Source organism: Cibotium barometz, chromosome 9, assembly GCF_041138505.1.
Source record: "Cibotium barometz isolate CiBa-2024 chromosome 9, ASM4113850v1, whole genome shotgun sequence".
In the NCBI taxonomy this organism is placed as follows: Eukaryota; Viridiplantae; Streptophyta; class Polypodiopsida; order Cyatheales; family Cibotiaceae; genus Cibotium; species Cibotium barometz.
This window is the reverse complement of record NC_141054.1, coordinates 7,546,636-7,560,708: the sequence shown is the minus strand read 5'-3', so window position 1 is coordinate 7,560,708 and position 14,073 is coordinate 7,546,636. Positions and strand designations below refer to the sequence as shown.

Genomic DNA, 14,073 nt, shown 5'->3' with positions numbered 1-14,073 from the left:
CTGAACCCAGCCAAAAATGCTCTCTTCAAATCATTGTATGTTGCAAAGTGATTTGGGGCAAAATGGCTAAACCATTCAATAGCTTTTCCTCCAAAAGTAGCCTCGAACTGATGCATCTTGTCAGCATCACCATATACTCTAGCCAATCCGCTAGCCTGCCAAGCTGCTTCAAATTCAGCAACATGACAATCGGGGTCCTTCTTTTCCGGCCCCTTGAACTTTTCGAACTTGACTTTGAGATCAGTGATTGCCCCTCGATGTGCCATTTCGAGTGCTGTTGGAACTATCTTAGGTTTAGGTTTTCTTTTTACCAGAAGAGGATCAAACTGTAACCGCGTTCTTGAAATCAATGGTCGAACCGCAGCGACACCCACCAATTGAGCAACACCCCTTGCCCAGTCCTCCGGTGTTCTTGCGGACTGTCCTCCTAACTGACTTGAATCATTGTCCTCTGAGTCACTTTCTTGCTGTCCACCTCTGGACCGTGATCTTGTGAAATAAACCCTAGAAGTCCTTCTGCCTTCTTCACTCATGCATTCCGTGCATCACCCCAAGCTTCAAGAATGCCTTGATAAAAACAAATACTCATAATGAGCATTCAGGGCATATTGCAAACCCCTAGATATGATTCTCCTTCTGCCTATCAAATCCCGAAACTGATGAATCCAGACCTTCTTCCTTATGATAGAGATAATATCTCTAGGAAGGTCAGAGAAATTCAGGTTGAAGAATATTTCTGCATAAGCATTTACTTCCTCCTCATCTGTTACCCAGTTTCGAAAATCATACAGCAACCCATCCATATAGAAAAAATCCTCTCATCCCCGAAAAACCCTAGGTTTGTTCCTAATCTACCCTTTTCAAAGTAGAAACCCGTAGGATATACTCCTGACTCAAATCACTAAACCTAATTCGGATACATAGAAGTAAGACTGAAATCAGAATACACATGTAGATGACAAAAATGAGTCCGAATGCCATTATAGAACGCAGACGAAACTCCTTAATTCATCCTCTCAAAAACACAATAGTGCGGCTGATTAAAAGCCCGCATCAGTTACAAGTAGTTATAACCGCATTCCTTCATCGGAATGTCCCCAAGACATAATGAAAGTCCGACTAAGGTATTTTGCAAAAAGACTTACAAAAAGGAATTGCTAAACTTGAAAACTAAAACAAAGTAAAGTAATCTATGGTACTGTAAGTAGAGCCCTAACAGTGGATATGCCATCTTTATATCCTTCATTGGGGTATCATGTGTAGATATCATAAAAAAACTTACACATGTGTGGATAAAGGACTCACATACACATTTTTCATTGTGCTACACATGATATTCTTTTTGCTATGATGATGATGTGCTTGTCTTGTTCATCTGTGATAAGCTGCTGCTGAGATTTTCTGTTTTACATTGCAGGTTTATTTACTTCCTTTTGGGGATGGGAGTCATTATTTGTCTAATTACAGTATTGGGTCATTTTGCCGCCGAGACCGCGAATGGTTGCTGCCTTTCTTTTGTATCCCCACTACATTACCGTTGCATCAATATGGCATTTTCATAATTATATATATGTATATATGCGTGCGTGCGTGCGTGCGTGCGTGTGTGTGTGTGTGTGTGTGTGTATACTCAGTTAAACTTTTCCTTTGAATTTGAATAAAGAAATACCGAAAGGGGCGCCAAGCTTCGGGGCCAACAGGTGTCGTTTTCCTTTTTGTTCTGGAGCATTCTAGCTCCTGTTCATTTGTTATTTGTTTGGACTACAATTGGATAGGTGACTGCTAGTCTACCGCACTTTGGTTTCTACGAGAGGCCGGTTTCAAGGTTCCGTTGCCGTGACCCATCATCATCTTTCTTAAGGGGGTGAGCTCGTGGTTGTCTCGAGGAAAGCCATTGCTGAAAAATTCAGCAACATGTCAGACACAGAAGATGAATATTTTTATGATGAAGAGGAAGAGCAAGAGGCCTCTCTTGAGAGAAATGAATCTAAGGATATTCTTGCAGGTGAGGCTGCAGAAGATGCACAATATGAGGATGTAACACAGCCAGAAGATATGCCTAGTAAAGAGGAAGATGACGCTCAGTTTAAAAATCGTTTGGGAGGGGTAATGGATGTGTTTATGCAGCTCACTCAAAGTGAGAAGTTTGCTGAATTTATGAGATCCCGTTCTGAGCTTGAGAAGAAGAAGAAAGTGCGTTCTAGGAACCCACCTCAGGGCAATAGTGGTGCCTTCCCACAGGATCCTTCTTTTGGACAGTTTCCGAACATGCAAAACACTTTTGGTGCAAACTCACAGAGTTCCTTTTTCGGACAGCCACCTCTTCCACAGCAGTCTATGCATCCAGGCTATTTTGGTGGTGGCTCTGTGTTCCAATCTATGACTGGGGGGTTGTCACGTGCACACCAGTCAGGTGTACAGTGACATGGCTTCATTCTAGCATCATTAGCATCATCAGATTCATCAGGTATTTTTACCAGCATTTATCAGGAATTATTCAGGCATTTTTATGCATGTTTGGGGCAGCCGACTACCATTTATGGTACTTTATTGATATTTTTATGGAGACATGAACTGGCCGACTGCATGAGTGCTGGCCGACCAGCCCTCTCTCACCCATAAATACAGGCGCCTCATCCATTCAGAGGCATCACAGGCTCAGCAGGAAGCGCATCATCATCTTCATGCGTTTTCAGCCTGGCATCATCAGCATACAGCAGCATATTCAGCAAACGCAGCCTCCTCTGGAGCATCATGCGTTTCAGCCATCATCATCAGCAGTAGCATCAGTTAACGCATCTACATCAGCATCTTCATCAGTAACGCATCTACATCAGCATTCGTCCTCAGCAAACGCATCATCATCAGCCCATCAGATCTGCGTTTCATCCTCAGGACAGCATTCAGCATCATAATCAGCAGTTCATCCTACATAGTCAGCATATTCAGCAGCACAGATCCATTGGGATCATCATTGTAACCGCATTCATTCATTTAATATAGCTGCACTGCATTGACACATACTTGTCTATCTGTTTGTCTCTTGAACATCATTAAGTGCAGTTAAGTGTAGACTAAGGTTGTGATTACTACGGTCTCATCCCTCACATGTCACATTGGTATCAGAGCGTTACAGGGTAACCAGCCTTAGAGCATGATTCCATCAGTCATTCAGTCATTCATCAGTTTTATCGCTTCCGCACAGTTAAACCCAGTTCTGAAAATTTTGCAAGCCACCCTTAGGGATTTTCCCTTAGGTCTGCATTAGTAACCCATCCATCTGCATTCTTGCACAGCATATAGGGTTGCACATGGTTTGCATAGCAGTCATCTTAGCAGTCATCTTAGCAGTCAGTCCTGCATACATGTTGCCCATGAACTCTCAGGGAAGAATGACATCCATCATCAAAGGAGCACATAAGTTTTGGCTTCAACTGGCAGCAGGGAGTTTCTCTTCCACAGAAGACGGAAGTTTGCTCCAACATTCGCCTCAGGAGGTTCAGAGCTTCAGGTACGACGGAGATGGTAGATGAAAGGTTTCCAGGAACAGGTCAGGGGTGACTCAGGTAGTTGCCATTCAGTTCCCGCAGTACATAGAGTCTTGGCTCAAGGATTTCACTCCTGCAGACGGCCTCAGTCCCAGCAGAAGACAGAAGGGGGCAGTGGTTCGGAGGAGAAGGATCGCAGACGAGTCGAAGGTTGCCAGGTATCCACCCAGCAACAGTTTAGCAGCGGGGAATGTCACGTGCACACCAGTCAGGTGTACAGTGACATGGCTTCATTCTAGCATCATTAGCATCATCAGATTCATCAGGTATTTTTACCAGCATTTATCAGGAATTATTCAGGCATTTTTATGCATGTTTGGGGCAGCCGACTACCATTTATGGTACTTTATTGATATTTTTATGGAGACATGAACTGGCCGACTGCATGAGTGCTGGCCGACCAGCCCTCTCTCACCCATAAATACAGGCGCCTCATCCATTCAGAGGCATCACAGGCTCAGCAGGAAGCGCATCATCATCTTCATGCCGTTTTCAGCCTGGCATCATCAGCATACAGCAGCATATTCAGCAAACGCAGCCTCCTCTGGAGCATCATGCGTTTCAGCCATCATCATCAGCAGTAGCATCAGTTAACGCATCTACATCAGCATCTTCATCAGTAACGCATCTACATCAGCATTCGTCCTCAGCAAACGCATCATCATCAGCCCATCAGATCTGCGTTTCATCCTCAGGACAGCATTCAGCATCATAATCAGCAGTTCATCCTACATAGTCAGCATATTCAGCAGCACAGATCCATTGGGATCATCATTGTAACCGCATTCATTCATTTAATATAGCTGCACTGCATTGACACATACTTGTCTATCTGTTTGTCTCTTGAACATCATTAAGTGCAGTTAAGTGTAGACTAAGGTTGTGATTACTACGGTCTCATCCCTCACATGTCACAGGGGTATCCTCAGGGAGGCATGGGTATGCTAGGGAATTTTGGAGCTAGTTTTCAGCGTGGTATGCAAGGGAATATGTATGGTGGTATGCAGCCCGGAATGCAAGGAAACATGTATGGGGGCATGCAGCCCGGTATGCATAGTGGTATGTTTGGAAACATGGCCGGAATGTATGGAATGCCATGTGTGGGAACCGGCAATGTTGACCCTATGATGGGCATGAATGCCGGGGGTAACAATCTTGTGAAGCCACTTCCTTACGATAATCTAATGCCTATGGGTAAGGCGAAGGATTATAAGGAAGGGGGAGCTGCAGTGAAATTTGACACGTTCAGTGGGGCCAAAGATAAGCTAAAGGCACTTACCTTTTTACAGCAGTTAGATGCTGCTTTTTCTGGTGATTACTCGGAATCCTCTAAGGTGAGAAAAGCTGCGACTTTTCTCAAGGGCAATGCATTGCAGTGGTGGTCCACTCTTCTTTTACAGGGCATAGCACCATCTACTTGGATACAGTTTAAACAGGTGTTCTCTTCCGTATGGCTCACATCTACTTTTGAGGTGGATGTAATGACAACATGGCACAAGTTGGATGCATCGAAGTGTGAAAATCTTGAGGATTATAATAAGAAGTTTTGGGAAGCTTTACTCCCATTGTGCAGTGCCTTTGTCTGAGCAGGTGGAGAAGTATTGTTGTGGGCTGCCCAAGGAAGTGCGTGACTATTGCATAAAGACTCGAGTAACAAACATGTCACAGATGATAGAGAATGCTCTGACGGCAAATGCGTTACTCACTGGAGTCTCATCTGGATTTAAAGGAAGTAAAAGCTTAAGCAAGAAATCTGAAAAGTCAGGGCATGCTTCGCGTGATGCAAAAGGGTCTACAGAGAAGCGGTATAAGAAGTTACCAATGCCCAAGAGAACTCCTGAGGAGAGATAGGCTTTGATGGATGCTCGAAAGTGCTTTTACTGTACAGAGGAGGGACATATGTCTTTTAACTGTCCCAAGCGTAAGTCCCAAAAGGACTCTGACATTAAAGGGGAGTCTAAGTCTAAGAAACCAAAACCCTCTGCAGGGTTAGTTTCTGATCTTGTTGGGAAACAGCCAGGTGGTGAAGAGACTGAGTTGTGCAGGGCATGGGGCAAAGTGAGAGATCAGCATGCATTGATTTTCTTTGACACAGGTGCTAGAGCCAACTTTATTTCACCGGATTTGGCTGGCTGATTGGGGATCCGCGCAGAGGAGATGGGGCCTTTGTATGAGGCTAATATGGCTTGTCTTGGGTATGCAGAACCCGTTACTCCTATTATTGGGAAGCTCAGGCTTCATGTGCAGGATTATGTGGACAGTGAGGAGTTCTACATCATGCCACTTGATGGATATGATGTTTTGTTGGGTATGCCATGGTGCCATAGAGTACATGCGGTGGTGGATACATACAACCAGAAGATTACTTTGACTCATAGAGGGGAAGAGCATATTTTGGATGTAAAGCTTAAAGGGGAATCTGTTCCTATTGTATCAGCTTCGGCAATTTCATCAGTAATGAAAAAGCATCTTTCCGCGTACTTGATTTTTGTAAAGGATGTAAAAGATGATGAGTCTAAATCTAATTTGTCTATGTTAGATAAAGACAAGACTGATTTCTTACGTGAGTTCCAAGATTGTTTTTCCGAGTCATTGCCAGGAGAACTTCCTTCGGAAAGGCCAGAAGATCATGCTATTGATCTAATTCCGGGGAGTACCCCACCAAATAGACCGCCGTACCACGTTAGTGCAGCCCGACAAGAAGAAATTATGAGTCAGGTACAGGAGTTGTTGAATAAAGGGTTGATCCAGCCTAGCTCATTACCCTTTTGCTCACCTGTACTCTTAGTGCAAAAGAAAGATGGTTCTTGGCGCATGTGTATAGATTACAGGGCGCTAAACAAGAATACCATCAAGAATCGATTCCCTATTCCAAGGATCGATGACATATTGGACTGCTTACAGGGCTCAACAGTCTTTAGTCGGATAGACTTGAAAAGCGGGTATCATCAGATACGTATTAGACCCGAGGATGTGTATAAGACAACATTTAGGACCACATTTGGGCTATATGAGTTCTTAGTTATGCCCTTTGGTTTGACAAATGCTCCTGCCACATTTAACAGGATGATGGACAGGATTTTCCGGTCCCATAGAGCGTTTGTGGGCACATTCTTTGATGATATGATTGTGTATTCACGCACAGAGGAGGAGCATAGGAAGCATTTGGCCATTGTGTTTGAAGAACTCTGGAAGCATAGGCTGGTCATTAATGGCAAGAAGAGTGAGTTCTTCTTGGAAGAGATTCATTTCTTGGGGCATATTGTGTCTAAGCATGGAGTCTGTATGGATCCTTCGAAAGTGGAAGCAATTCTTAATTGGCCAGATTTGAGGACCGTGCATGCATGGTTGCCACGGTACGAAAATACGATACCGTACGATACGATACCGTACGGGAATTTTTGGTACGATATGAAATTTTCGGATACCGTACGATAAAATACGGTTTTTATTTTTTACACTTACAACCTATGGAGCTTCAAGCTTGAATGTGAGGGAAGGTTGGGAGGGGAGGAGTCTACAGTGCTTGAGGAACCAGAACATGGATATGTGTCTCTCTCGGTTGGATCTCCCGATTGTCTCCAAAAAAGAACCTGGATGGGTAATGCAATACCAAAGGTCTCCCAATGTAGCGTTAATGACTAAGGGACCGTCCTTGCACAAATACGAGGAGTGCATCTAGGGTGATAATGTTAGGGACTCCTCTCTGGATCAAAATGGCCATGTCCAAATCTTCTCCCTCGTACATAACTTGAGAATCTAATTGTCTAGCCTACCTATACCAGGGATCCCCAAGTGATGTAGCAAGATTCTCTCATCCTATCAATCAAGTGTACACTACCAGTCTACCTCGCCAGATTTTTTAGGTCTCTCAACAACCCCATATGGAATACTGAGTGGACACAAAAGTTGCGAAGTATTGCGAGCATTTGGGATCTTCGTAAAGCAAGGTTTCTATATTTTTTTTAAGCATTTGGAAAAGAAAATTTCAAGGAAATGGTTTTTTGGGGAAAAAAATAATAATAATAAAAAAATCCCGTACGGTATCGTACCACTCGTACCGTACCGTATGAACCTGTTCGTACACGTACGAGAAACAACCGTGTATGATGTACGCAGCTTTTTGGGATTGTGTTCCTATTATAGGCGGTACATACGGTATTTTGCTGAGATTGTTTCGCCTCTCCATGCCTTAACAAAGAAGGCAACTCCGTTTAGATGGGCTGATCAAGAAATTGCAGCCTTTAAAAAGCTTAAAGAAAAGCTTACTTCAGATCCCGTATTGGTATTACCGGATCTCCGAAAGGCTTTTGTTGTCAAGTGTGATGCATGTGGAAACAGCATTGGGGCAGTTCTCATGCAGGAAGGACATGTGATAGCCTATGAGAGTCGTATATTACAGAATGCCGAGAAGCATTTGCAGGTTTATGAGAAAGAGATGTTGGCTGTAATTCATGCTCTTTCTACGTGGAAACACTGTTTGCTTGGGGTTGATTTCACTGTGCAGACAGATCATCAGACCTTGCGTTATTTCCTCACGCAAACTAAACTTTCTGAGAAGCATATGAGATGGGCCAACTTTTTGTCTATGTTCCACTTTCAGATTGTTCATGTGGAACGCAAAAAGAATGTTGTGGCAGATGCTTTGTCACGCAAACCACAAGTCTCAGCAGCTTCACTTGCTTATCATCATGAGCTTGATGAGATGAAAGAGCAGTATGTCCATGATGAGGATTTTGGAAGGCTCTATGATCAGATGTCTGAGGGTCAGCGGCATGATCATTATACTCTCAGGGATGGTTTTTTGTTGATGCATGGTAGACTGTGTTACCAGGCAATTACGACTCAAGGTTATGATTGAAAGTCATGCTCCACCGTATGCAGGTCATAGAGGTATTGACGCCACGGTAAAAGCAGTTGAGACTTTCTTTTATTGGCCGACCTTGAGAAGAGATGTTGATGCTTTTGTTAGGCAATGCATCGTATGTCAGAAGGTGAAGTTTGACCGTCAAGACACCAGGGTTACTTCAGCCTTTACCTATTCCAGATAGACCATGGGAGAGCATTGCCATGGATTTTATATTTGATCTTCCAAGGACACAAACGGGGAACGATGGCATTTGGACTATCATATGCAGGTTCAGTAAGCAGGCTCATTTCATTCCTGTGCGTAAGACGATCAAAGTTGATCATATGGTGAAGTTGTTCATGGCGAACATCTTTAAGTATCATGGTTTGCCTTCGTCTATCATTAGTGACCGTGATCCACGGATGACGAGTTTATTTTGGAGAGGGTTGTTTGACAACCTGGGTACAACTCTCAAGTTTTCATCTTCGTTTCATCCACAAACAGATGGTCAATCGAAAGAGGCTAATTCTACAGTGTTAGATCTTCTTAAATGTTATGTGTCAGAGCACAAGCAACAATGGGAAAAGTATCTTCCTTTGGTGGAGTTTGCTTATAACAACACTGTCCATACCTTGACGGGTAAGGCGCCTTTTGAGATTGTGGGAGGAGGGAAGAAGGTACCACCTATTTTGCACACAGAGGATAAGATCTTTGAGGCTGACCAGTATGTGGAGAACATGGAAAGCTTATCGGAGAGTTAAGTTGGTACTCTAGAAAACTCAGCACAAGCAAAAGAAAGCAGCAGACCGTCACAGACGTGCATTAGAGTTTGGATTGGGTGATTGGGTTCTTTTGCGATTTGAAAAAGCTAGGCTCAAGGAAATGAAGGGTAAAGAGCGCTTATTCCCTAAGTTGAGCATGCGCTATTATGGACCTTTTCAGGTATTGGAAAAGATTGGTGAGGTGGCCTATCGCTTGAAGCTACCAGATCACTGGAGGATTCACAATGCATTTCATGTGAGTCTACTTAGACCTTTCCATGGGGATGTGCCTAAGGATGTATCAGATGAGGCTCAGCCGGAAGTTGAGGAACTTGATGAGGTTCTTATTCTAGAGCAGATACTGGCACATAAGGAAAGAAAGGTACGAGGTAAAGTTTCCCGTCGCTATCTTGTGAAGTTCAAGAACTATTCACCGATGGATGCAAAGTGGATGGAGGAAGGTGACTTAACAGATTCACCTTAGGTTTTGCAGCTTTATCTCGATGCCTTTGAGTTGGAGCCGACTCTTGTTACGGCTCATTCAGGTTCAGCAGAGCATGAGTTTGGAGCATTGCCGAATGCTCAAGAGGGGGGTAGCACCTCCACTCCCTTGATACAGATAGGCTTAGATGACATCTAGAGGTCGCTTGGTGCAGCTTTTGTCTCACCCGAAGGTACTGATGGTTGACAGTACATTTGTTTATGGGACTTCTATGATATATGTGTACTAGTCACACTGGATGTTGTGGTTGTGTATGGTTCACAGTGGTATACAACTTGGACTACTACTACATCATTGGTTTGCAGTGAATGTTGCTACATATGCATGGCTTAGAGAGATTAGGACGCTGATCTTGCCATATTGTACTTTTCACTTTGGATATTTTGCTGTATCACCAGATTGCAATCGAGGACACTTGCCATTTTTCAAGAGGGGGGTATGTCATGACCCTGTGAAAGTGGAACAGCATAAGTGTGAGCATGGTGGTTGGTGAGCAAGATAAATGCCAGATAATTTTTTTTTTAAAGATGCATACTTGGGTGTCCGGACAAAAGTAATATGTGTGAACAGCCCCAAGTGTGAAAGGGGACCAAGGTATTTAACTTTCTAAGGTTAACAAATCTTGGGTGGCCCTTAGAAAGTTTGATAAACTTTAAAGGGTCACTAGGATATTTATGGAGAGAGGGCTACAACACTTTTGGAGTACACACTTCCCTCTCCATCTCTCTCTCTCTTGCTTTTTGGGAGGAGGAGTTGTCGACTGGCTGCATGGAGAACAGGTGGAACTGGTCGCCTGCAGGAAACCGTACACACGTGTGCTGCAGGTACACACCTGTACGGACAGGTACAAGCGGGTACAGACAGTCCTGTCCAGCAGGTACAGGCGGGTACAGTTCAGTCCTGTCCAGCTGGTACAGGCGGCGCATCACAAGGGCGGCTGCAAGTGCATACGGGTATAGACAGGTTCAGTCAGGCTGCTGCAGACTGGCTGACGTAGGTGGCTGCAGGTACAGTTCTGAGGCGGCTGCAGGTGCAGTTCTGTACGGACAGGTATAGACGGGTACAGTCCAGCCTAGTCTAACAGAACAGAGCAGCGCATCAGTCAGGCGGCTGCAGGGTGAATAGTTTAGACAGGTACACACGTGTGCTGCAAGTACAAATCTGTACGGACAGGTGCAAACGTGTGCTGCAGAGTTGCTGACACAGGCGGCTGCAAGTACAGACTGATACGGTCAATCCATCCGGTGCAGAACGGTGCATAACAGTTGGTAAACTCTGAACATCTCTTTCTATCTTTCTTTCCACTGGCTTATGTCTGCTATACAGAGTTGTTTCTTCTGGCCCTTTGTGAGAGGAGGGGTATGGGGTGGAAACAGAGTTGGACAGTGGATTTGTACTTGGGCTGAGTTTGAAGCCATGAACATGGAATAGCGAGATGCGTGCTCAAGGCTGCCCTGTTGTATTGTCTTGGTTGATTAGAGGAGACCACAGTGTGTTGCTTTTGTAGGACACAGATCAGCAAGTGAATCCTCTATGCTAAGAGGTCTTGAGGGCTGCCAGATTGGACATGTAGGTTTACTTTCCTTGACTGGCTTTGTTGTACTCAGTTAAACTTTTCCTTTGAATTTGAATAAAGAAATACCGAAAGGGGCGCCAAGCTTTGGGGCCAACAAGTGTTGTTTTCCTTTTTGTTCTAGCTCCTGTTCATTTGTTATTTGTCTGGACTACAATTGGATAGGTGACTGCTAGTCTACCGCACTTTGGTTTCTACCAAAGGCCGGTTTCATGATGACTTCGCATGAGGGTGTGGCGCATTGATGTTGCATGATGACTTGGCATATTCATCCACATTTAAGTTCAGAATTCTTGTATTCATACATTTGAATAGGAGCAGTATTGAATACATGTTGCCATGATGCCTCATAGATGTCATTTGGTTAGAACTATTCTTTTGAATCCATGACTTAACTTGTGACAGTACATGTTTTTTCTTGTGCTGCTAATTCTCCTCCAAGGTGCCTTTGTGACAGATGTCTTCCTAAACAAGAACTGGGATGAGGTACAGTCCTGCCATGTGCATTTGGGTTACTGTGCTTTTTAAACACAAAAACGATAGTTAATTAAGCTTCCAATGGGCGAGTTCTTACACATTGTAGTTGATGGCAGGGTATCCCAAATGATCCTACAGGGCTATTTGAGTACATCAAACAGTTTGTTGAGAAGAATTTGGATGTGTGCAAATGGGCAGGGTTGGCCATTGTGGTCACCGAGGTAAGTAGTTGTCATTCAGAACAAGGTGTTTAGGGTTGTTACAAGCATATGTTATCGATGGAAAGTTTTCAAAGATCTTTACCATTGGTGGGTACGACCTCTCCGTAACAGGCTCTTGCTGCATTGCTTGCATTGTGTGTGAAAGCCGTGGCATCTAGCTCCTGTGGGGGATCGTATGACAGTGATGATGAGTATGTAGAGTATGCAGTTCCTAGATCAGCAGTTCGGCAGCCCCTTCTGAGCCAGCGTGGAGTGGATGCCACAATGCTGATCAGGGGCACGGTGGAGGGATTCCCCTATCGAGCTGACTCGTTGAGTACAGTGATGAGAGAGAAGGTTGTTTACGATTTGCATCATTCCCCTCTTAATATTTGTCATTACAGATTATCATTGGGATGTGTGTGCACGTTGCATGCTGGGTGGGTTTTTGGGTGCGTTAGGGGTGGGCTTGTGCACGTGCATGTACGGGTGTGTGCCTGTGCAGATATGCTTGGTTTTACATGCTCGATTACTGAAAAGGGTGCCATCTTGTTTGCAGCAGCAGCGTAGATAGACTGGATGTGGAGAAAGCCTACAAAATTCGTTCGGTCGAAGAGTAGATTAAGTTGCCTTCACAACTTAATTTGTGATGCGATTTCTGTGGACAGGAACACATGATTTTATGAAGGCATGTACAGTTCACTTATACCATGAGACAAATAACAAGGGACTTGATATGTCTCCTTTTCAGCATCAGTGGTAGCAAACTCCCCTACTTGCAAGATGTGCAAGAAAGTAAAAAGCTTGAATTAATGGCAAAGCAATGATTATTAATTTTCAATGGTGCCAGTGTTTTTGGTAGGCTTGATTTTTCCTGTGTAGGAGCCCCAAAAAATCACATGTTAAAATGAGTCATTTATTCACCCCAAACCCACTTTTGAGGAACGATCTCTTCTTCACTCTTGTGAATTAATTAATTTGTGACGGTCTCCTATAGACTACGGTTTTTGGAGATCAACATAGGAAACCTTATATATTATGTACAGATGTTCTTACACCAAGGTCCAAAAAATGAGGTCCGATGTTAGATTACAATACATTCCATAACTTCTCCTTGCCTTTTTGACTAAATAGAAAAGGCACACAATCATGAGACTCGACAATAGGCTTTTCTTCCACATGGAAGAAATTTGTCTGTGTAGTCGAGGTAGGAAGCTTCTTCATCATCACTATCCAAGGATATTGGGTTGCCTTTGCTATTGAGCACATTGTTTTCTTCGTCTCCTCTTTCTTCTTCGAGATGATTAACATAGCGTTTGAGTTCTCCACTATCAAGGCCACAAGCATCCTTGAAGTAATTGAAAGGAACGTTTTCGGAAAAAGATTTCATCATGTATGTAGTGAGTACATGCGGCATTTTCACGACTTTCCAGATTGTTGCAACCCTTATCTTATCCATGCCTTTGGCTAGCTTCAAGACAATCCAATTCATAGTAGGGTAGTACTTCCAAGTACGAGGCATGTGCAACAAGGTTGACTCAAGGGTCGCACCAAGCCTATTTGGTATGTATAATTGTCTGTGTACATGCCCAATCAAACAGGTTGGTGGGTGACGAAGAAACTTTGTTTTCAAATCACCTTCCCCACAAAGTGCATATTGCTAATGTCCCTTTGAGATTTCTTTGAGAATGGCAAAAGAATTTAAAGTGGGGTTTATGAAAATTCTTCATACAATAGCCTAGCATGCCTTTGTAAGTGTGCAAGAGAACTTGCCTAAGACCCTTACGCATGACAAGCCCACCTGTGGTTTGAGTTGGACACATTCCAACTCATGTACTTGAATAACTCAATGTACCACCCTTTTCCAATGCAGAAAGCCCACTAATGCAATCGACATGGATGAATTGCTCCAACAGTTTCCAATAAACAAGATCTATGTCACCTTTGCCCACACCGATAGTAATAGAGACTTCGAGGATTTTTATTTGCGGAGTGTTCTTAACACTTGGGGTGGATGTTGATAACTTGCTGTCCTTGTTCTTCATAGAACGTAGATTACCAAGCTGCTCTCCATAAGGCGGAGTAACAATATGCGAAAAAGCATGCAGCACACCAGTTGGATATGTAGAAGTTACGACATCCTCACGGGTTGCATTATTTGTA

The 14,073-nt window shown here is 43.7% G+C and overlaps 1 protein-coding gene across 2 annotated transcripts in view; it reads left to right on the top strand.

Annotated features, from left to right (window-relative positions):
• Positions 1–12,762, top strand: part of LOC147635214 (tetraspanin-19-like) — a 31,341-nt gene extending 18,579 nt beyond the window's left edge. The window contains exons 2-6 of one of the 2 annotated variants that reach the window (XM_086802428.1): positions 1,418–1,517; positions 11,639–11,719; positions 11,827–11,931; positions 12,043–12,267; positions 12,473–12,762. In XM_086802428.1, coding sequence (XP_086658554.1) covers positions 1,418–1,517; positions 11,639–11,719; positions 11,827–11,931; positions 12,043–12,267; positions 12,473–12,484 — 523 coding nt within the window. In that variant the 3' untranslated portion in view covers positions 12,485–12,762. Of the gene's footprint in view, positions 1–1,417; positions 1,518–11,638; positions 11,720–11,826; positions 11,932–12,042; positions 12,268–12,469 lie in introns of both variants that reach the window. The other variant, XM_086802427.1, reaches the window with a different exon arrangement.
• The last annotated feature ends 1,311 nt before the right edge of the window (positions 12,763–14,073 follow it).